This window comes from Sander vitreus, chromosome 14, assembly GCF_031162955.1.
Source record: "Sander vitreus isolate 19-12246 chromosome 14, sanVit1, whole genome shotgun sequence".
Classification (NCBI taxonomy): Eukaryota; Metazoa; Chordata; class Actinopteri; order Perciformes; family Percidae; genus Sander; species Sander vitreus.
In genome coordinates this window covers 25076749-25097648 of record NC_135868.1, presented here as the reverse complement: position 1 = coordinate 25097648, position 20900 = coordinate 25076749, and the positions used below count along the sequence as shown (strand labels likewise).

Sequence of the window (20900 nt, the reverse complement as noted above, 5' to 3'; positions counted from 1 at the left end):
CAGCACTGTCTGTCCTCTGCTTTCTCCTGCTCTCGCTGGAACAAGCTGCTGAGCCTGGATGGATGAAACTGGGCCTCACAATGAAATTAACTCTCACTCTATGAAATAACCTCTATATTATTTCTCTCTCTCTCTCTCTCTCTCTCCTCCTCCCAGTTAAATCGCCGGCAGTGTCTGTTGCTTTGGTAGCGCCCCCTAGACGCGTTGTGACAGTAGGAGGGGAGGGGCGTTGCTGCTCTGGAAAGCAGGCAGACTGGCTGTAGGGGTCTGGAGACTCCCCACCCAGCAAACCCCCCCAACTCACCCTCACCCCTCTAGCCCCTTTCGCTCTTCGTATCCCAGCACCCCTCACCTCAGGCTGGGCAGCTGCCTGCCTCACTTGGGCATCTGTGCGCTGCCCTGGGACTCCCTGCTACTATTGTGATCGCTACAAAAGCCCCCCTCACCACCACCACCACCCACGCACACACCATCTCCCCATTATTCACAGCAATCAGGCCGCCGCCCCTCCTCACCCTTCACCACCTCCCCTCATCTACTCTATGTTAGCTACACACAGACTGCTGCAGTGTTTGTGTGCCTTGCACATCCCCCCCCTCCTTTTTTTTGTTACCCCCACAGAGAAGCTCAATTAGGCAAATGTGGAGCGTTTAAAGAAAGCACTCCCTACGTATTGATTAAGATTCATAGTTGGCCTTTTATTTTATTTTTTGACTGCGAGCCTGTATCAAACAGGAATGTTAAGCAGAACAGTATTGATCAGTGTCAAATGAATTGTATTTTTGTTATGCTTTAGCAGTACGAGATTCTGAATTATGCTGGTTCACGCTTTCATCTTGAACTTTTTTTTCCTCTTCTTTTCTTATCCTTCCCACGTGGTGGCTGCCGGTGATGAAGTAGCAGTGTAATGGTAATCTCTGGGGAGCTGGAGGTAGCTCTGTGGAGGTAGTAGACATTGTGTCTGTGGCACTGATACTCCAGACAAGATATGTAACCCCAGCAGGGTGCTCCCAGGCCCCGGAGCATTGTGTCACCCTACTGGCATGTTTACTATCCATGCTTGTTGTTAACTTTGCCTACCTCTTGGAGAAATGAGATAACGGAACTCAAACAGTGTCATCCACTGAGTCGTTTTTGAGCCTCACGTCTACAGCGTTGTGTGGACTGGGTCAGAGTTGCATGGTGCACCTATAGGTGGCTCCCAACTGTGTATAGAGTGTTTCTCGTCCGCCTGTGCTGTATGTGAAGCCCTGTAATGGCTGCTGCTGTGTGAGGCAGGGGCCTGCCTCGCTTCTCCTCCTTTTCCCCAGTTCTTCCCTCCATAGTGGGATGGGAGTGCCCCCTTATGGTTGGAGCTCAGCCCTGCAAAACCTCGAGCTGGGGCTGGAGCTGCCTCTCTCCAAGCCTTCGGTGGACTCCCCCGGAAGCTCCACGTAGCTCGCGGCGGCCCCTAGGTTTCAGGTGGGACCCCTCCGGGCAGGTGGCCGGGGTGTCGGCAACACCCACCTGTCCGTCGTCTTGTCCGGCGCCTGTGCTGGGGAACGGTGCTGCTTCACGGGAGTCGTTAACAGGTGGTTTCATAGACCAGACGGCCTTCATTTTGAGTTTGTCTGAGCGCCTACAGTCCTTCTGTCATCTGTGTGTGCAGAATGAAGTGCTCCGATAATGGTCTCGGGATAATTATGCTTCTGGGCTCAGTTGAGTCAAGTCAGCACGTTCAGAAGGCCGACTGAGGCTGAGAAAGAGAAGAGAAACCCCCCCTTTTAAGAAACCGTGCTGAGAAGATTTCACTTGATCTAAACGCTCTAAAGGGAAGAGATTGCTTTTCCCGTGACCCCGTTTTCGATATCAAAAGCCCACTTTGCCCCGAATGAGCAGGGTGAATGTGCAGCACCGCAGTGTTCTCGCTGACGAGGTCACCGGCACACGTAAACACAAACAGTCGGGGGACTCGGGAAAGGCGGCAAAGGAGTTCCAAGATGTAGCTGTTTGGTGTTTGTCCACTCTGTGTGTCACCGTGCGTGTCTCTCAGTCCTGTCAGTGCATAAGGAGGCTGAGTGTGTAATTAAAGCGGCGGTGGAGCAGGAGCAAGGGGGGGGGGGGAGGAACAGGGCTTCAGCACGTCTGCGTTTCCTGTAACAATGACGGGCTGCTTCTTTTGTAGTAGCTGACTGCACCGTGACCCTGCCAGGCACGCAGAGAGAGAGAGAGAGACTGTGTCGGCTCTAATGTGTCAACCACGTGGGTCACAGTAACCATGGCAGCCCTTGAGATGCAGCCATTTGTTTCCCCTTCCTTTCCTCTATCTCCCAACCTCCCCCCCTTTCCTTACTCTCTCTTCCTCAGCTAATATCTCGCCACAGAGGATGTGTAAGCATGTGTGCAAGCCAGTCTGGAGTGAGTGAGCTTTCTTTCTGTATATTGTGTTTAGCATCTGGAGGCCTGAGAATAAGGAAGCCTGCCAACCAGGCGGTTGGTGAGGTCTGAGAATGACAGAGAAGAGTGGGTCAGGGAGAGTGTGTGACTGAGGGATGAACTCTGCCCCCCCCCCCCACACACACACACACACACACACACACACACACACACACACACACACACACACACCTCCTCTCCCTCCTCACCACCAGATCTAGTTACACTACTGGCCAGGGTCACACATTCCAGATACGTTTCATTATCTCGGGGCTGCTACGCAACCTCTCTTCTCCCACTTTCTGTTTCTCATAACCTCCAAAAAAGAGAAGGGGGAAAAAAAAAAAGAGAGAAAGAAATGGGCTGGCTTGGCAGACTAATGGCTCTAGTTGGGCTTGATTGATTCAGTGAAGTAATCTGCAAATGGAATACATTAGGACGGTGGAGAACAGAGCAGAGCAGATGACTCAGAGACAGCACAGGCACACTCAGAGGAGCAGTGGAGAATATGGGAATAATGGCAATAGTAAGGACCTTCTGCCATTTTCCACATTCATGAGCAATAATTGCATTAGAAGAAATGTTCTTGGATTTTTTATTATTTTGCTTTTTATTGAATTTTCAACACTGCACTTTGCATAAATCTGTCGTTTTTCTGCCTCTCTTCTACCCTCAAACATTGTGAACACTGTTGTGCAGTTCTCAGCTCTGAAGTTCCATGTTAGGCAGTGCTTGGGAAAAAACACAAAATGGCTGCCATAGAGAGGAGATTGAAGCTCCACAGAAAGAACCGCAGCTCTCTCCTTCTCTCCACAAACGCAGCTCCCATATCTTCCCCCCTTTTCTTGCACGTAGAAAGAAAAAAAAAAAAACCCTAGCGTGTTGTTGTATATTCTGGTGTCATCAGCTGTTCTAATTGTCACAGATAATACCGCCATAACCTTCCCCCGTGCTCATACACCATCTCGCCGTCGTCCCTCAACTCCTCCTCATGCCTGATCCATGCCCTCTTCATCATTTGCCTTCTAATAATGAGTTGAATGGCAGAGGCACACAGCATCAGTATCACCAACCTCCAGCCCCCCCCCCAAACCGCCTCCTTCTTCCTCTCCTCTCTCGCTGTCCGGCTTGTGCAGTCAGCAGAACAGGCTGGTGCTGTGCAGTATTGAGCTGGGAAAAATCAATGACTGCTGTGTGTGTGTGTGTGTGTGTGTGTGTGTGTGTTCAATGCTTATGTGCCTATCCAGGCTGCGAGATCAGAGCTGTTAGATATTAATATTAACAGCATGGTAAAGAGCTCGCCCTCTACGCTACCATGGCAGGTGTGTGTGTATATGTGAATATATATTTATACATACATATATGTGATATGTTTTGTAAGTCACAAGAAAACCCCAAATCGGGAATCTTTTTTTTTTGTCTTCACTCTGTAGTTTCAATGGCGCCAGTTCCTCCGATAACAAAAACCAAGCTATTTTTCCTGTTTTTTGTTTTGTTTTTTCCCCCCCATTTAACAAGATAAGCCTGAATTCAAACGTTGAAGAGCACTTCTTCTGAAGTTTATTATATGTAACGGGTGAGTTATTATACACTCCATTTACTCTGATTTTGAATCCGCTTTTAGGTACCCTTGAGTGAAACACAGGACACCCTCTGTTGTAGAACGTTGCGTTGATTAAAACTGAGATAGCCGAAGCATAACCCTCTCCACATGGGGGCAGCTATTAAAAAAACAAACAAAAAAACCCGTTCCTAAATGAAAATCAATACAGTCTACAATTTGCAATGGGACGATTTTAAATCAGACACTTGTCTCGTCAGAGACTAAGCAAACAAGATTACACATTTGAGGAAGTATTGAATGCTAGTTTTTGGCACTTGACAGTTGATCTTGGAGTCCAGCCATGATCTCCACTACATGAGGTCACAGTGGCAGGACTGAAGACGGTTGCTTCTCCAGCAGGGTTCATATGTTTTGAAAAAACCTGGAAAAGTTATGGAATTTGGAAAATGCAAATTCCAGGCCTGGAAAGGTTTTGGAAACATAAAAAGACCCAAAAAGTTTTGGAAAAGTCATGGAATATATATATATATTATTTTTATTTTTTTTAACACGGTATAATAATGTGATTGATAAATGTATTTTCACGTCGACTTAACCTCCCCGCTCTGTTCGGGGCGCGATATACTACTCCCACCATGAACCACATAAATTGTCCATTTTATTGTTAAACCTCTGAGGGTCAACTTTAACACAGATTTGTATTCTTACTGTATAATGTCGACCGACATTTTCAGGAATACGTAGTCATGGAAAAAAAATTTTTAAAAGGGAAGGATCCTGCCTTGTTGATGCTTCCTTGATCTCTCTTCCTGTCTCCTCACTGAAGTGTGTGTGTGTGTGTCTGGTGCAGCCGTCCAGTGACCTCCTGTCGTGGTGCGACTCCCCCCCGGGCATAACCCCCCAGGCACGGACCCCTGACCTTGTTGCCCTGTGGTCTGGGTCAGGGAGGGGTTGATTTAGGGGGCTGGGGGGGGGGGTGGGTTTCCTCGCGGAGACACGCGGTGATCTCTGAAGCGTAGGGTACGGCAGCTGCTGAGGTGGTCATCCTGGCGGCTGGCCCAGGGCCTTCAGACTGAGCCCTCCGTCAGATGACCGGTCTTGTGATGTCTGAGTGGAGGTGGAAGGGGTGGGGGGGGGTCATCTGACGATGCTGGCTGCTGGAAAGAAAGGATCCCGCCATGGTCGTTTTTAAGCTGGGAATGTCATGCTGTTTGATCTCTGCTCTCTACTCCAGAGCACTAAGCCTCTCGTCGCTCCGTGTCGCTCACACAGCGCCGCTCTGCCTCATTCTGGCCCGTTTTTTCACATTCGAGAACATTAATTGGCCATCGGCCAATAACACACTTTAGAGTGCGACTCTCGTACGCAAAGCCTTCACGCTGAGTTTCGCAGTGGTTACGTAGCTGCCACGTATCCTGTGCGGGTCAGAAAGGCCCTGGGTTTGTGCAGTCACCAAAAGTAGAGGGGGGGGGGGGGAAGAGAGGCAGAGATGGAGGGAGGGCAGAGGGAACAGGGTGGGGGTGGATTTTGAATCAGCGTTCTCCTCCTGTCACTCCCTCTGGGGTTCCTCCATCAGGTCACGTCCCAAAAATAGCAACGGGCGCCGTTTCAAGTGTAAAACCGCCGGCTTCGGGGCTGCAGCCAGCCTGTGAGTGTGAGATTTGTATGGGAATACTTGGCCACCTTCCAATGAGTGCTTTCCCCCCTCCTCCTCCTCCTCCTCCCATTTTTTCCCCTCCTTTCTATGTGACTGGCAGATGAGCGTGCATTTCTGAGCAAGCACATGGGCTCCACGTGACGGCCAGTGTGTAAACATTCACCTTCCCACAAACATAATCATCGCCGGCTGCCTCCCTACCTCCTTTCCTGCCTGGCTGTCTTTGTGTCACAGCCAGCGAGGCTCAATAACAACACCACATGGCACCAGAGCCTGTGCCCAGCACCAATTATTTCAACTGCCCCCCCCACCCCCCACCCCAACAACACTTTTTCTTTACAAACCGAGTTCTCCTTGCCAGGACGGATCATTATCAGCATTATAAGAGGGATGTGGAGTATTTTTTATTTTTTATTTTTTTAACGGTGGAAAAAGAAGTCGTCCTACCCGATGTGTGCTTGCGCCATAATAGTGGCTGTCTTGTATGAGAGAATAACAGACACACCCCGACGAAGGCAAAGATTGCTGTAACGCATCGATTTGACCTCACTTGACTTTGACGTGGCTCCGAAATAAAAATGCTCTCACTGTCCTCATTCAAGTATGTGCAGGAAAGAAAGGGGGGGACAAAAAACCTGAATATGATTCTCTCTCTCTCTCTCTCTCTCTTCACCCCCCCATATGCAGCAGTTTTCTTCTCCAGCTTTAAGAGTCCGAGCCAAACTGGGCTTTATTTACATCTCTGCTTACACACGCTGACACACTGATATCACGTATCGGTTTTTTCCACATCATTTCCCTCATACTTAAAGGTTTATTTAGATAGGGACAGATACAAAAAAACCTAGATAAACTTCAACAGTCATCTGATGTATGTATCATAGTGTTTTTAGCCAAAGCTAATTCTCGACACTTGTCCCTAGTAGGGCTTTTGGTTACAAAATTATTATTACAAAATACAATAAAGATGAAATAAAAAGAAATGAAAATGGAAGGAAAGTATACAATGAGAGCACAGTGTAAAAACTAAATATGAGAGCAAGATTGTTCCCGAATTAGCCACAATTTGGTATTTCTTTTTTAACGGTGGCTAATGTTGGGATACATTGCAAGTGGTCTGGCAGAAAATTCCATAATTTTTCCCGTTTTACTGACGATGCAGTTTGGGCAAATGATGTTCTACGGAAAGCGATGCTACAATTGCCTTCTAACGCTGCTCGGGTGATGGTTCTGGTACCACTTTGCTGTTTTATTATTGTTCAGCAAAGGGGAAGGGGAGCAGCGTAATTTAGGCATTTGAAGACCAGTTTAACAAAATGCAGGGAGTTAAAATTAGCAAAGCTTAAAATCTTATGTTTACTTAAGATTTGGCAGTGATGATACCTTATTCTCTCCTTGTAAATACTCCACCAGAATCCCAGCTTCCTCAAAGCCTCAGAGGACTCATTTTGTTTGATTGATAGTTTTTGTCTCGGAAATGTTTCATCCTCTAAACCAATCCCATCCCGTTACAAACGATTGAAAATGGCACGTTTCAAATAATATTTGAGTTAGTTGCCGTGCAGTTAGAAATGCAGTTTTATCAGACCAAAATAAATGTATATAGTTGTGTAGTTCCACCTGAGAGAAACCCTGAGATGTGTCAAAAGGTGAGACCCCCCCCCCCCCGTGAAAGCCGTCATTAACCCCTGTTGCTCTTCTTGTCCCAGGATCTGTCGGGCTCCATCGACGACCTGCCCACGGGTACAGAGGGGGCCCTGAGCCCGGGCGTCAGCACCTCAGGGGTATCCAGCAGTCAGGGCGAGCAGAGCAATCCCGCCCAGTCGCCCTTCTCTCCGCACACTTCGCCCCACCTGCCAGGGCTACGCGGGCCCTCGCCATCACCCGTGGGTTCCCCCGCCAGCGTCACGCCCTCCCGCACCGGCCCTCTCTCCCCTGCTGCCGTGCCAGGTAAAGGCAGGACACCAAGAACACCTAGCTGGTGTTTTTGCAACCTCTAAATCTTGAAATGTTGTTTCTGCTCGTCCTTGGCAAATGTCTTTGTTTGCACCTCTTAAAGGATTGCACTGCAGTATCAGAAGTACAAACACGTCATTGCATTGAAGTGGCATTGAAGTGGTCTTTTGAAATCTCTTTCTGAATGCAATACGGAGGAAGGACATATTGGTCTATATCCGCGCTGAACCAAGATGACAAACAAAGAAATGTGTCCTACTGAAACGATTCAATGCAATGAGATTAAACGACACCAAGAAAAGAAGAAAAAAAAAAAGACCAAGAACCTAGAAAAGGAGGTCTGAATGTTTTAAAGTCGGCAATATTTGGGTTTGCGAAACGACAACGCCAGATCTGAGAAAGTACAAATGGCGATTATTTACAAGAATGTACCACAAGTAAGAAACACGCAGTATGAAATAACTGAATGCAGTTATATCGGTTCACCTGCTAAAGGGTGCTAGATGTAAAAATCCTGCCCGCTAAAAATAAAAATAAATAAAAACCGAACCTGGAAAATTCATTAAAATAAACGTTTTCATATATGGAGTTGGATGCTGTGTGAAACGTTCAGTAAGCGAACCGCAGACAGATTTAGAGTTTTTACTCAACACTTGCTCGCTCACAAATACAACGGATCACATTTGTAATTCATGAAGTGACTTGCCAGATGGGAACAGTTTCTCCAAACATGACGCTAGTAAACCATCCAGACGGCAGAGGAACAGAAGTTGCGATGCCACCAGCAGCTCATTGTGAAGAGTAATTTAACAGGCAGCCAACAGGAAACACTGTCATCGTCTTGCTTTGTTTTATTGTGTTATTGGGTTGGTTTATGGTCCTTTTTGATGGCCAGTATTTTTTTCTTTTTTAAGTTTAAGGACGAGCAAAGACTGATTAGAAGGCAACGAAGACAGTCGGATTTCCAAAGTCCCTTTTTTTTCCGAGTTGCTGAGCCCTTGTGTGTTTGTTGCTGCCCTGCAGGTAATCAGATGCCTCCCCGGCCGCCCAGCGTCCAGTCAGACACCATCCTGCACTCTTCCATGAACCAGTCAGCCATGGGCCAGGACAGGGGTGAGTGGTGAGACAGGGTTCAAGAGGTTTTTGAACAAGACGCTTATGAGGTGTCTTTTAAGAAAGTACCTTACCCCTCGTCTGCTCAGTGGCCAAAAGTGCAATAAATGTGTGCCACGTTTTCAGCAGCTTGTAGGTGGGATTGTTTACATCCTGTCCTCCTGTGAACACTCTCTCAGGCTGTATCTTTAAACAAGAATGTGCTCGTAGTCTACTTTCCAGGTCAAATGAGGGTAACGGCAGACAGACACACTGTACCTCTGTGTGTTTGTGAGGAAGTAAAGAGCTAGGTTCCTCACACAGGGACATGATGTGTTGTGGAACCGTGTGTCTAAGCATATCCAGGGATTTTTATTTAAGTGAGGTGGTTTTCCAGTGAAGAAATGTGTGTCTATAAAGATTTTCTCTCTCAACCCTCTCCAGTGTACATGCGTAACCCTCAGATGCCTCCTTACGGGTCCCCTGGACAACCTGGCTCCGCCTTATCTCCACGCCAGTCTTCAGGAGGCCAAATGCATGCTGGGATGGGACCATATCCCCAGAACAACTCCATGGGAAACTACGGGCCTCAGGGGGCCCAGTATGGTCCACAAGGTGAGGCCTCAGGGCAGAAGTGTTGGCGGTGTTGCTGTAAAAAGCCCTCTTCACTGGTTGACCTAATACTAGAGGAGAGTACAGTGCTGCAGCTCGGTCATATCATGCAGGGTTTTTTTTTTTTTTCTTTTTCTTCAAATCCTAAAAATATTATGAATAAGTTTTACGGTTGTCGTCCTGCAACCATCAAGGTTTCGTAGATAGCCCAGATTTAAAAAAAAAAATTAAATTAAAAGGCTTTGAAGTTTCCTCTCACTTCATATATTTATGAAATGATATCACTTCACTTTGAAATGTCAGATGGTTTCTGTGGGCTTTGAAGAAGTTCTGCTATGAGTCATAACAGCGAGGGCCAGATAAAGCCCGCTTCATCAGGCTGCTTGTCAGAACAGGCAGCACAGAGGTAAATTTAGAGTCCGACTGGGAGAGACGGGTGCAAGTCCTGCCGCGGGACTGTTTTAGACGACACAGTTTATAAACACAGTAGGATGGCGTGAAAAGCTACCAGGTGATTGTGGGTACCGGGCTAAAATCTGCATGCCTGTCTCTCTGTGACCCTTCCAGGTTACCCCAGGCAGCCCGGCTACACGGGGATGCCCAATGCCAACTACCCCACCGGTCCCGGCATGAGCGGCTCCATGAACCCCATGCCCGGGCAGGCCAGCGGGGCTCCGTATGGAAGCATCCCGCCCGGCAGAATAGTCCCGGGCCAGATGGGTGCTCGGCCCTTTGGCCCTGGGATGGCCTCAAACATGGCCGGCATGCCTCCTCAAGTGGCGTCCGGCATGTGCCCCCCTCCAGGCATGAACAGGAAGGACGGCGGGCCCTCCATGCACCATGGACCCACAAACTCCGTACTCAACAGGTGGGTGCTCTGTCTCATTGAGTCCTAAGGAGGCAGTTAAAGGATACATTTGGTGTTTTTCAACCTGAACATTATTTTTCCTATGTTTTTGTGTCTAAGTGACTGATGGAAACAACAATTTTTTGATTATTTCATCAATTAATCGAGTAATTGGATAAGAAATACTTTTGTTTTATTGAAGAGCAGTTATATACAAGAGTGGTTTAATTTTCGGAAAAAGCTACATTTTTATTGCCTACATTGCTTACAATATTACCTATACATACATATTTAGTGCATTTAAGTGCCATATTACATTGTTTTTGAAGAAAACATTTTCTGAAATGCAAAAACAACCTCAAACTAAGGCATACATGAAACATACATAAACATGACCCTAAGTTGTGCAACTTAACTTTCAGAACTACACGTTTCAACCTGAGACTGATCTGTATATAGGCCTGTATGTAAATATGAGTTATACTCAACCTATTTTTATTTATATATTTGATTACAATGCTACACAGCTCTGTTACACTTTATGCTAGTAACAGCTGTTTCTACGTGAGAGTGAGAGAAAGAGGTGCACAACAGTCAGCTTCTTTTCCGAAGAGATAGTCAACAAGTCGGCTCTTTAGACCAGATTGTGGTCCCCACCACGTTTCTGGTTAAAGAAAAAGGATCTTACTCTTAAACAAAAAGGTTGACCTCTGTAGGGATCCTTTCCATAATGCCGTCAGACACTTGGAATAACAATCGGAGCGGAGTCAGTGGTGGAAACCGCACCTTTGAGTGGACGGAAATTGACGGTTCTATAGGATCACACAGCTGCCGGTTACAGAGTTCTCTCTCAATACTGGAACAACTTCCAAGATTTTTGTTCACATTAGTCACTTAGACACCGATGCACGGGGAAATAGGGTTAGGTGGACATTCCCCTTTTAACTATCAAGGGTCAGTACAACGCACTGTATTAAGACTATTAGGTTTGTCCTGCTTGTGTTTTCTCTGCTGGTCGTGTGACCATGAGCGATGATTGGTTCTTCCCACGTGCAAGCCGGTCTGTTGTGTGTTTTGGTGCCCGAGTGTGCCGCGGAGTAGATGGCAATAGACCAAACACTCATCTGTGAGAGAAAATGGAAAAAAGTGGAGAGAGTGAGAAGGCAGGAGATGGTCTCTGAGATCAGTGCGTCACTTCTTTCCCCAGCGAGGGTGCCAGCTCAGCCTACAGAGAGACACTCGTGGCTCTTGGCAGTTGCTGGAGTCATATGACGTCAATTGATGTTTCCTACAGAATAAGCTAAACCCAGCAAACATTAGATGCGGAAAACAGGATGGAGGATATTATAGAAGGATATTATTATGATATATTCCTTGGGTCAGCTAGTGTTCCTTCTAAACAAGCATTCTCTTCTCTAGGCCACCTGGCTACCCTAACATGTCCCAGGGCATGATGGGAACAGGCTCTCCATACGGCCCTGGCATGAACAGCATGCACGGTATGATGAACCAGGGAGGGCCAGGGCCATACCCAATGGGAGCAAATATTGCCAACAACACTCCTGGTGAGTACAAGCTACACTGACGGCCCCTATCAAGTGGTAGTACTGCTGTGTCCATAAAAGACTGGTATAGACTGCTAATCATTTTTTTTGTTTTTCATTCACCCTCTGCCTATTACCCCGAAACACCCAGGAATGGCGCCCAATTCGGAGTTTGGCATGGAAAAAATAAACCCTACCCAGAAGATAAACAACAAAGTGGAGGGGACGCCCAAGCCTGAATCCAAAAAGGTAGAAGTTCTAATTCCACACGATGAAATTCTCATTGCTCACTGGAGCTATCTTTTTTTTTTCTTTTTTTTTCTTCAATCTCACAATTTCCTCCCATCATCTGTCCTGTAGAAGTCGAGCTCATCCACCATCACTAACGAGAAGATCACTCGTCTGTACGAGCTCGGCCCAGAGCCAGAGAGGAAGATGTGGGTGGATCGATTCCTGGCCTTCGCTGAGGAGAAGGCCATGGGCATGAACAACCTGCCCGCAGTGGGACGCAAGCCTCTTGATCTCTTCAGACTCTACGTGTCCGTCAAAGAGATCGGCGGCCTCACCCAGGTATGCCTGGATTCCATCTGATTTTTATTTATATATTTTTTTTTTTTCTACAGATTAAAACAGACAGCATTGTAATTCCTATTAGACGGTAGTGTGCAGCTTTCTGAGCCTACTCCTTCCTCTGTCGCCCACCAGGTGAACAAGAACAAGAAGTGGAGGGAGCTGGCCACCAACCTGAACGTGGGCACGTCGAGCAGCGCCGCCAGCTCGCTTAAGAAACAGTACATCCAGTGTTTGTACGCCTTCGAGTGCAAGATCGAGCGCGGCGAGGACCCGCCCCCGGACTTCTTCAACGTGGACACCAAAAAGAACCAGCCAAAGATCCAGCCTCCCAGCCCAGGTGAGCGCCGGCCTCCTCCAAACACCATCAACCTTTTTTGTTTTTAGGCCAGTCGTGAGTTAAATCGCGCTCGTGTCAAATGAATCAAAGCTTATTTCATTTGTCCCTCTCTCCCATGGGTGCAGTGTGGTTTCGATGCAATTCATCACATCCTCCTTGCTCTATTTGCCTCACATCGTCCGCCCTATAAACTAGTGTATTTTATTGTGTCCTATTAATTGCGATGTTAAAAGCCGATCTCAGACCGTCGTTTGTCATCTTCTTTACGGGGCTGCCATCCTCCATAAATCATTATTTTGGCCTTTTATTGGAGGAGTTGTAAATGGCGGCGGTGTAGCTGCAAGTCACAGAAGCGCCTCGCATCCTCTGGACAGTTCCACGAACGCATCTCTTGGGGGAATACTCCTTGGCATTTGCACAGGACGTGACGAAAGCCTCGGCCTTTCAGACCCCGCTTGTTTTTTTTTGTGATTCCACCAGCATGCCAAATCTTTCAATGAACTCCGAATGTTGGGTAAAAAGTCAGTGTGTAAACTGGCAGTCAGTCAGAGGTGAGGGGGGGGGTCACCGTGGCAACGTGTCGCCTGGAAGCTGTTTGTTTTGGAGGGACTCGGCTTTTAGCTGCCAGGAGCAGCCACACCAGGAAGCGACCACGTGCTGCTTCAATCTGGCCCGAGACCCGCGCTGTCAGACACGGGGACACTGAGTCAGCGCCCGGGGTGTTGTTACAGGAGACATCAGGATGCTTGTCAGCTGGCATCAGCCCTCTAGTTATACCAAGGAAGAGCTGGGCAGGGGGGTGGGGGGTGGCAGGGGGGGGGGCAGCGGCGGCGTGGGGCGGGAGGTGATTTGGCGATAGCAATGCCCCGTCAGTGGCGTGTCCTCGCTGCCTGGTGCCTGGGCCCGGGGCTACTGAGGCAAGGCAGCACTCCCTGGAGATTAGTACTGAGCCAGAAATGATGAATGAGGGGGAAGAGGGTTGAATGGGTGTATATGTGTGTGTGAAAAGTCATGATTCTCTCTCTCTCTCTCTCTCTCTCTCTCTCTCTCTCTCTATGACTCTGTTTCTACCATGCTCTTTTTTTTCCATCCTGAGGAGATTCCCCCCCCATCTTTAGCAGAGGGAAATCCCTGCCCAGAGGGAGGAGGGGGAGGGGAAGCCGGTTAAAGTGTGTGTATGTATGCGTGAGAGCTAAAGAGGCGAGAGTGTGATGTGAGAAAAAGTGAATAAATGCGACCTGCCAGTGACCCCGGTGGTGTGTGTGTGTGTGTGTGTGTGCGCCAGTTTTAATGAATGGGAACCTGTGAGTCATCAGACTGGCGTGCTAATAGTGAGAAGTCCTGAGCTGAAGTTAAGGATGAGCGCTACTATGTTACACACACACACGCACACACACACACACACACACACACAAACAATCACTCACTCTCATGCACACGTACACAACTTGTCTCCTGTCTCTACAGGTCAGGGTATAATCTGTCAGAGTCAGAGTTTAGATCATTGTATCCTGGTGACTCCAAGAGCCTGCTGGTGGTTGAGGAGGAGGGTGATGGAAGTGTGTGTGTGTTTGGAGGGGGGGGGGGGGAATTGGCATGCTGTGATGAGCTGGAAGATTCAACATTTTCGCTGGCTGTGCACTCAAAAACCAGTCAGCTTGACACAAACTGTGTTCCTCTGTGCAGTGCTCGGGAATTTCTTAATGGGATTTAGGATTGCCAAAAGCGGCATGTGTTCCTGAAAGCCCCCAGCAGTGCTCAGCCTATCCACAAGACTATCCCTCCTCACTATCAACCATCAGCTCTCGCTTTTATTCCTGGAGTGAAGGGAGGAGGAGGGGTTGTTCTTTGACTTCACTGGAATCTTTGAATTATACTTTTTTTTTTTTTAAACCAGAGGGGCTTTTTGTCGTTTACAAGCACTCAGTTTGTGTATCCTTGTTTTGCAGCTGGTTCTGGATCCCTGCAAGGACCCCAGACTCCTCAATCCACCAGTAGTTCGATGGCAGAGGGGGGAGACCTGAAGCCCCCCACCCCAGCCTCCACCCCGCACACGCAAATGCCTCCAATGCCTGGCGTCAGGTACGAGTTCGAAGCGACAGTATCATGTTTCTATGATGTTAATATGAGGAGTCCTCACAATAAAATGAAAGTGATCCCTGTGGCGGAATTGGATCATTGCAGCAGGAAATGGAATACAACAGGAAAAAAAGTTATGTAATGGTAGCTCATGTTAAGATATACACACAACCAACCAGCTTGTTTTTAAAGTGTTAAAGAGGAGCGTAATAATAAGGAAGGTATATTATATTTGTGTCTAAATTATGTATTTGGGGTTTGAAAATGACTGCAGTATATCTATAGAGGGGTTTGGTAATACTGGTAAATACTGTCATGTCTGATATAAATACTGCAACACAGTATACGAAGCAAAACATTCTTTATTTCACTAACAAGCCTCCTGCCCTCCTATAGGAGTAGCGTTAATCTGCAGGACCCTTTTGCTGATGGCGGAGACCCAGCGTTTTCCAGAAGGAATGCCATGACTCCCAACTCACAGGGCTACCAGCCTGGGATGGGTGGCCCCGAGATGATAGCTCGAATGGGTCCCTACGAGTCCAACAAGGACCCCTTCGGTGGCATGAGGAAAGGTGAGCGGCCGCCAAACCAGCAAATCAGATGCTGCAGGAGTTCTGTTTGAGCTAACGCTAACAACAATCTGTGTTTTTCTTTTTGAAGCTGGAGAGCAGTTTATGCAACCAGGCCCCAACAGTGGGATGGGAGAACAGTATAACAGAGGCCCACCAGGCCCTATGGGCAACATGCAGATGGGCCAGAGGCAACAGTACCCTTATGGATACGACAGAAGGTAAACATACTGTATTATTCTCCTCGTGGTCGGCACGATTTCATTCTTGATTTACATCTGTAAAACGTACAAGGGTTGCAAAGAGCTTGACGAGATTGGGATCAGGCCTGTGCTTTTCCAATGTCCAACGTCAAATTAATGATATTGTTTGTCGGGTTTATAGACAGGAGCCAGGCATGGGCCCCGACGGCAGTATGGGACCAGGAGCTCCTCAGCCCAACATGATGCCTTCTGGAGCCGACACAGGGATGTACTCGCCCAGCCGCCCTCCACCACAGCAACGGTCGGTACCATTCAGTGCTACGATTGGTTTGTATTTAAGGAGAAATATGGTTGTTTTGAGGCATTTTGCCAGTGAGATTATTTTCAGAGACTGGGAGGATTATCAGTGTTGGAGTTTCATACTGAAACTGTCTGTGCATTTACTATTGGGAAGAAAAAAACGTGAAATGTAATGGTGGGAACTTTTGTTATTGTTTTCAGGCATGAATCCTATACCAATCAGTACCCTGGCCAAGGAGCTCCCCCTGGTGGCCCATACCCAAATCAACAGCCAGGAATGTATCCACAGCAGCAACCGGTGAGAACATTTTGTTCAGGATTTACTCTTTTTTTTCTGTTTTACTATATGTGTACCTGTCTGTGCTGGCATCCGAACAGAGGCAAGCCATAATTCTACTATTATTGTCTAAGGATGCTCAATTGTTAAGTATAATGCTGAATGTTGTCTTCTGACAGAACTACAAGCGTCCTGTAGATGGAGGGTATGGCCCCCCGGCCAAGCGCCATGAGGGAGAAATGTACAACGTCCCCTACAGTGGTCAGCAGCAGCCAGGACCCCAGCCCTCAGGGCCCCAGGGCCAACAGGACATGTATAACCAGTATAATGCATACCCTGGAGGGGACCGTAGACCACCAGGCCCACAGAACCAGTTCCCCTTCCCCTTCGGCCGGGACCGAGGGCCATCGTCTGCAGGCCCCAACTCCCAGTCTCCAATGCCTCCCCAAATGATGGCAAGCGCGATGCCTTCGGGTCCTGATGGCCCCCAGGGCCCAATGTGGCAGGGCCGCAATGAGATGGGCTACCCAAACTATCCCAACCGACAGGGACCTCCTGTCCCAGGCCAGGGCCCCGGCTACCACAGCATGAACCGCTCCGAAGAGATGATGCCGGCAGACCAACGCATGAACCACGAGGGTCAGTGGCCCGGCCACGTCAACCAGCGGCAGCCGCCGTTTGGCCCCGGTGGTTCTGGGCCTCCCATGACCAGACCCCTGCCATCCACCTACCAGACTTCCCAGAACCACATTCCTCAGGTGTCGAGCCCGACGCCAATGCCCCGGCCCATGGAAAGCAGGACGTCGCCCAGCAAGTCCCCCTACATGCATCCGGGCATCAAGGTGCAGAAAGCTGGACCCCCAGTGCCCGCCTCCCATATCGGCCAGGCCCCTGTGCAGCAACCCATGATCAGGCGAGATGTAGCCTTCCCTCCTGGCTCTGTGGAGGCCTCCCAACCCCACCTTAAGCCCCGCAGACGGCTCACCATGAAAGACATTGGTACAGAACCTTTTATTTCGTGCCTCACTCACACACATTTTCAATAGACATGCATATGCACTGAACAAAGTACAATTAGTGGATGCAGTGCAATGTTAAGTTAGCAGTATAGGACATACTAGAAGACATATGGTGCGTTCCATTTGTATTCGGATTTTCCGAGGTCAAAGTCGGAAACCAGCCCGGATTTCTGAGCTCGGAACTCGGGCAACCACAGAGTACCCTGAGCTAAAAATCCAACATGGCTGCTCAACAGTGCACCAACAGTTGTGAAAGCTGTAGTAACATACAGTTATTAGCACTTCAGTGTCATTTGTGTGTTTGCACAAAAAACAGCGTAATATGTTGTTATAAACTGGCATTGCTAACGATGGCTAACCTGGCCAGAGCTAACGAAAACAATGAAAATCCGACTTGTAAATGGAACGCATTCAACTCGGGTGTGACGTCATTCCCAGCTTCGGCTTCCGAGTGCCGGGGTAGATGGAACGCACGAATAGTTTTACAGAAGTCGTAAAATGTTACAGACTCAAAAACTGCTTATTGAGAACAGTGTGACAAATAAACCAGAGTCTGTTTGACCATTTCTTTAAATGAGTGGCCCAAGCACTAATCGCCACCAAATATCTGATGAATGAACGCCTGCCTGCCTCACCTGATTTGCCATGTGAGATACCCCTGGCTGTGGGAAAGTTTATTTCAAATCATTGAACCGATAAAAGCTGCTTGTTTGGAATAGGCGACATAAGTAAGTAATGCCCATCCTGATGGTATAGACCACTGAACCTCTTCCTCTCGTTCACGTGGATCACGATCACGGTGGCTTTATATTCATTCCGTGTTTGTCTTTTTACAGGAACTCCTGAGGCTTGGAGAGTGATGATGTCACTAAAGTCCGGCTTACTAGCTGAAAGCACCTGGGCCTTGGACACCATTAACATTTTACTGTATGACGACAATAGCATTTCTACTTTTAACTTATGCCAGGTAAGTTACACACACACCCACATCTGTTTTATTTGCATGAACAGCAAAGCGCGACTAAGAGTTTACAGGATGGGTTTGGTGACTTTCCTCTTTGGTTTATCAGCTGCCTGGATTCCTGGAGCTGGTGGTGGAGTACTTCAGACGCTGCCTCATCGAGATCTTTGGCATCTTAAAGGAGTACGAAGTAGGAGACCCTGGCCAGCGCACCCTCATAGACCCCAACGCTGCCGAGGATCCCGTGGATGATATCCCCATGCCCGAGGGCGAGGACATGGACGTGGACGAAGAAGACGAAGAGGACGAGGAGGTGGAGGAAACAAAGGCCAATCCCGACCCCCTCTCACTGGTCCATGTGAAGCAGGAGGAGGAGAGCTCGCACAAACGCACGTCTTCAGAGGACGAGGAAGAGGAGAAGGAAAGGGAGTCTTCTGTCAAGGAACCCAATAATGCTTCTCTCTCGGCGTCCTCCCAGGACCCCAACCTCCACTCGGAAAAGCCCAAGCAGGCCAGCAAGTTCGATAAACTCCCCATCAAGGTGGTGCGGAAGAAGAATCCTTTCCTGGTCAACCACTCGTCCACGCTCGGGCAGCGGCAGAGCTTTGATAGCGGCCTGACGCACTGGAGCATCGGTGGCGGCGACACTACCGAACACATCCAGACCCGCTTTGAGAGCCGGATAGACCTGCTCAAGCAGCGGAAACGCAAGCCAACAGCCACTGAGAGCCGCAAGAAGGTCCAGGCGACCGAGACTGCGACGGAAACCACCGAGAAATCCAAGTCCAACGGGGAGGACAAGCCTCGGCAGCAGCAGCAGCCCCAGTCCTCTGAACCTCGGAAGTCTCCAGCAGGGAAGACGCCGCCTCCTCTCCCCATCGGTGCGCCGGTCACCGCCACCATCGACGATGTGCTATCTGCCCGCCCAGGGTCGGTCACGGAGGAAGTGGTGCGCGGCGGTGCCGAAGAGCAGAAAGAGAACGGCAAGTACCTGTTCAGCATCAACCCTGACCTCCAGAGCCGACGCAACATCAAGATTCTGGAGGACGAGCCTCACAGCAAGGACGAGACGCCGCTCAGCACTCTGTCGGACTGGCAGGACTCGCTAGCGCGCCGCTGCATCTGCGTTTCCAACATCGTGCGCAGCCTCTCCTTCGTTCCTGGGAACGACCTGGAGATGTCAAAACACCCAGGCCTGCTACTGCTGTTGGGCCGCCTGGTGCTGCTCCAACACAGGCACCCCGAGCGCAAACAGGCCCCGGTCACCTACGAGAAGGAGGAAGAGGAAGACGAAGGCGTGAGCTGCGAGAGAGACGAGTGGTGGTGGGACTGCCTCGAGGTGTTGCGGGAGAACTGCCTGGTCACCCTGGCGAACATCTCGGGCCAGCTGGACCTTTCTATCTATCCAGAGAGCATATGTCTGCCACTGCTGGATGGCCTGCTCCACTGGGCTGTCTGCCCCTCAGCAGAGGCCCTGGACCCCTTCCCTACGCTGGGGCACCACAGCTCACTTTCCCCCCAGAGACTGGTCCTCGAGACCCTCAGCAAGCTCAGCATCCAGGACAACAACGTCGACCTCATTCTGGCAACGCCACCGTTCAGCCGTTTGGAGAAGCTGTACGGCACGCTGGTGCGCTTGGTCGGTGAACGCAAGGTGGCCGTTTGCCGAGAAATGGCGGTCGTCCTGTTGGCCAACTTGGCCCAGGGTGACAGCCTAGCGGCGCGGGCCATTGCTGTGCAGAAAGCCAGCGTGGGTAACCTGCTGGGCTTCCTGGAGGACAGTCTAGCTGCCACACAGTACCAGCAGAGCCAGAGCTCCCTGCTCCAGATGCAGGGAGGACCTCAGTTTGAGCCCACCAGCGTGGACATGATGCGGCGGGCGGCCCGGGCCCTGCACGCCCTGGCTAAGGTGGAGGAAAACCACTCTGAGTTCACTTTGTACGAGTCGCGGCTACTGGACATCTCAGTGTCCCCACTTATGAACTCTCTGGTGTCCCAGGTGATCTGTGACGTACTGTTTCTGATTGGCCAGTCATGACAGCCGTGGGGAGGTTTCAGCTCTGCCTCTTTCCGTTCCCCCTGCCCCCCTCCTTTTTTGTGTGTGCGTGTGTCTGTTGCGTGCGAGTGAAAAGAGCAAAACTGACTGGTCTTTTTCTTTTCTTTTTTTTTCTTTTTTTTATTATTTTATTTATGCAAAATCACCTCGGATTCCACTGTCTTTCTACCCCTGCTTCTCACTAAAGGAAGGAATATCATGAAGTAGCTGTGGATTTTAAAACGTCTGAATTGGAAAGATACTGACAAACGAGCAGATTGGGACCCAGGCATAGGACAGAGTGCGCTGCCCTGCGGAAAGGACTTGTTTTTTTAATGAAAAGAAAAATCTCAAGAAGAAGAAGAAGAAACTGTAACCAAAGTTGCTGTCTCGTTTACAGTGAGTTTGGGGGAATACATGTGCTCGCTTTCTCCCTCTGGGGGGGGGGGGTCAGCAGGGGGAAGAGGGCACGGACTAAACAATATTATGGTTCATGTTTGAAGGCTACATAGACTCACGGACTGTGGTGTGGTATAATTGCTGTAAGTTTGGATGCTATATACTCAGCCCCACAGGAACCACATTATTGGCTGTGAACAGACATCTGTCATGGGAGGCCTGTGCAGTAGATTGTAGGACTTTTTTTCTGTACTGTACACCTTAAAAACTGTAAACATACTGTAATAATACTGTTTCACACTGAGATACGCTGGCTTGGCAGCAAACTGTAGTTTTTAAAAACAGTTTTAGTTAATGTCGAGAGAGAAAACGGCTTTCCCCCCAAAGTATGGTGAACCTACAACACCCCGACCTCTTCTCTTTGTCCCTTGATTGTATGACTTGACCCTTATATTAAAAAG

At 49.0% G+C, this 20900-nt stretch overlaps 1 protein-coding gene across 4 annotated transcripts in view; it reads left to right on the top strand.

Moving 5' to 3' along the window:
* Positions 1 to 20410, top strand: part of arid1ab (AT-rich interactive domain 1Ab) — a 61156-nt gene extending 40746 nt beyond the window's left edge. For all 4 annotated transcript variants that reach the window (XM_078268350.1, XM_078268349.1, XM_078268351.1 and 1 more), the window contains 16 exons: positions 7346 to 7586; positions 8616 to 8705; positions 9129 to 9299; positions 9864 to 10164; positions 11563 to 11708; positions 11839 to 11936; positions 12048 to 12257; positions 12393 to 12597; positions 14547 to 14679; positions 15073 to 15248; positions 15337 to 15466; positions 15630 to 15749; positions 15950 to 16046; positions 16205 to 17024; positions 17881 to 18011; positions 18115 to 20410. In XM_078268350.1, coding sequence (XP_078124476.1) covers positions 7346 to 7586; positions 8616 to 8705; positions 9129 to 9299; positions 9864 to 10164; positions 11563 to 11708; positions 11839 to 11936; positions 12048 to 12257; positions 12393 to 12597; positions 14547 to 14679; positions 15073 to 15248; positions 15337 to 15466; positions 15630 to 15749; positions 15950 to 16046; positions 16205 to 17024; positions 17881 to 18011; positions 18115 to 20043 — 4998 coding nt within the window. In that variant the 3' untranslated portion in view covers positions 20044 to 20410. The remainder of the gene's footprint in view (positions 1 to 7345; positions 7587 to 8615; positions 8706 to 9128; positions 9300 to 9863; positions 10165 to 11562; positions 11709 to 11838; positions 11937 to 12047; positions 12258 to 12392; positions 12598 to 14546; positions 14680 to 15072; positions 15249 to 15336; positions 15467 to 15629; positions 15750 to 15949; positions 16047 to 16204; positions 17025 to 17880; positions 18012 to 18114) is intronic.
* Positions 20411 to 20900: the final 490 nt, after the last annotated feature.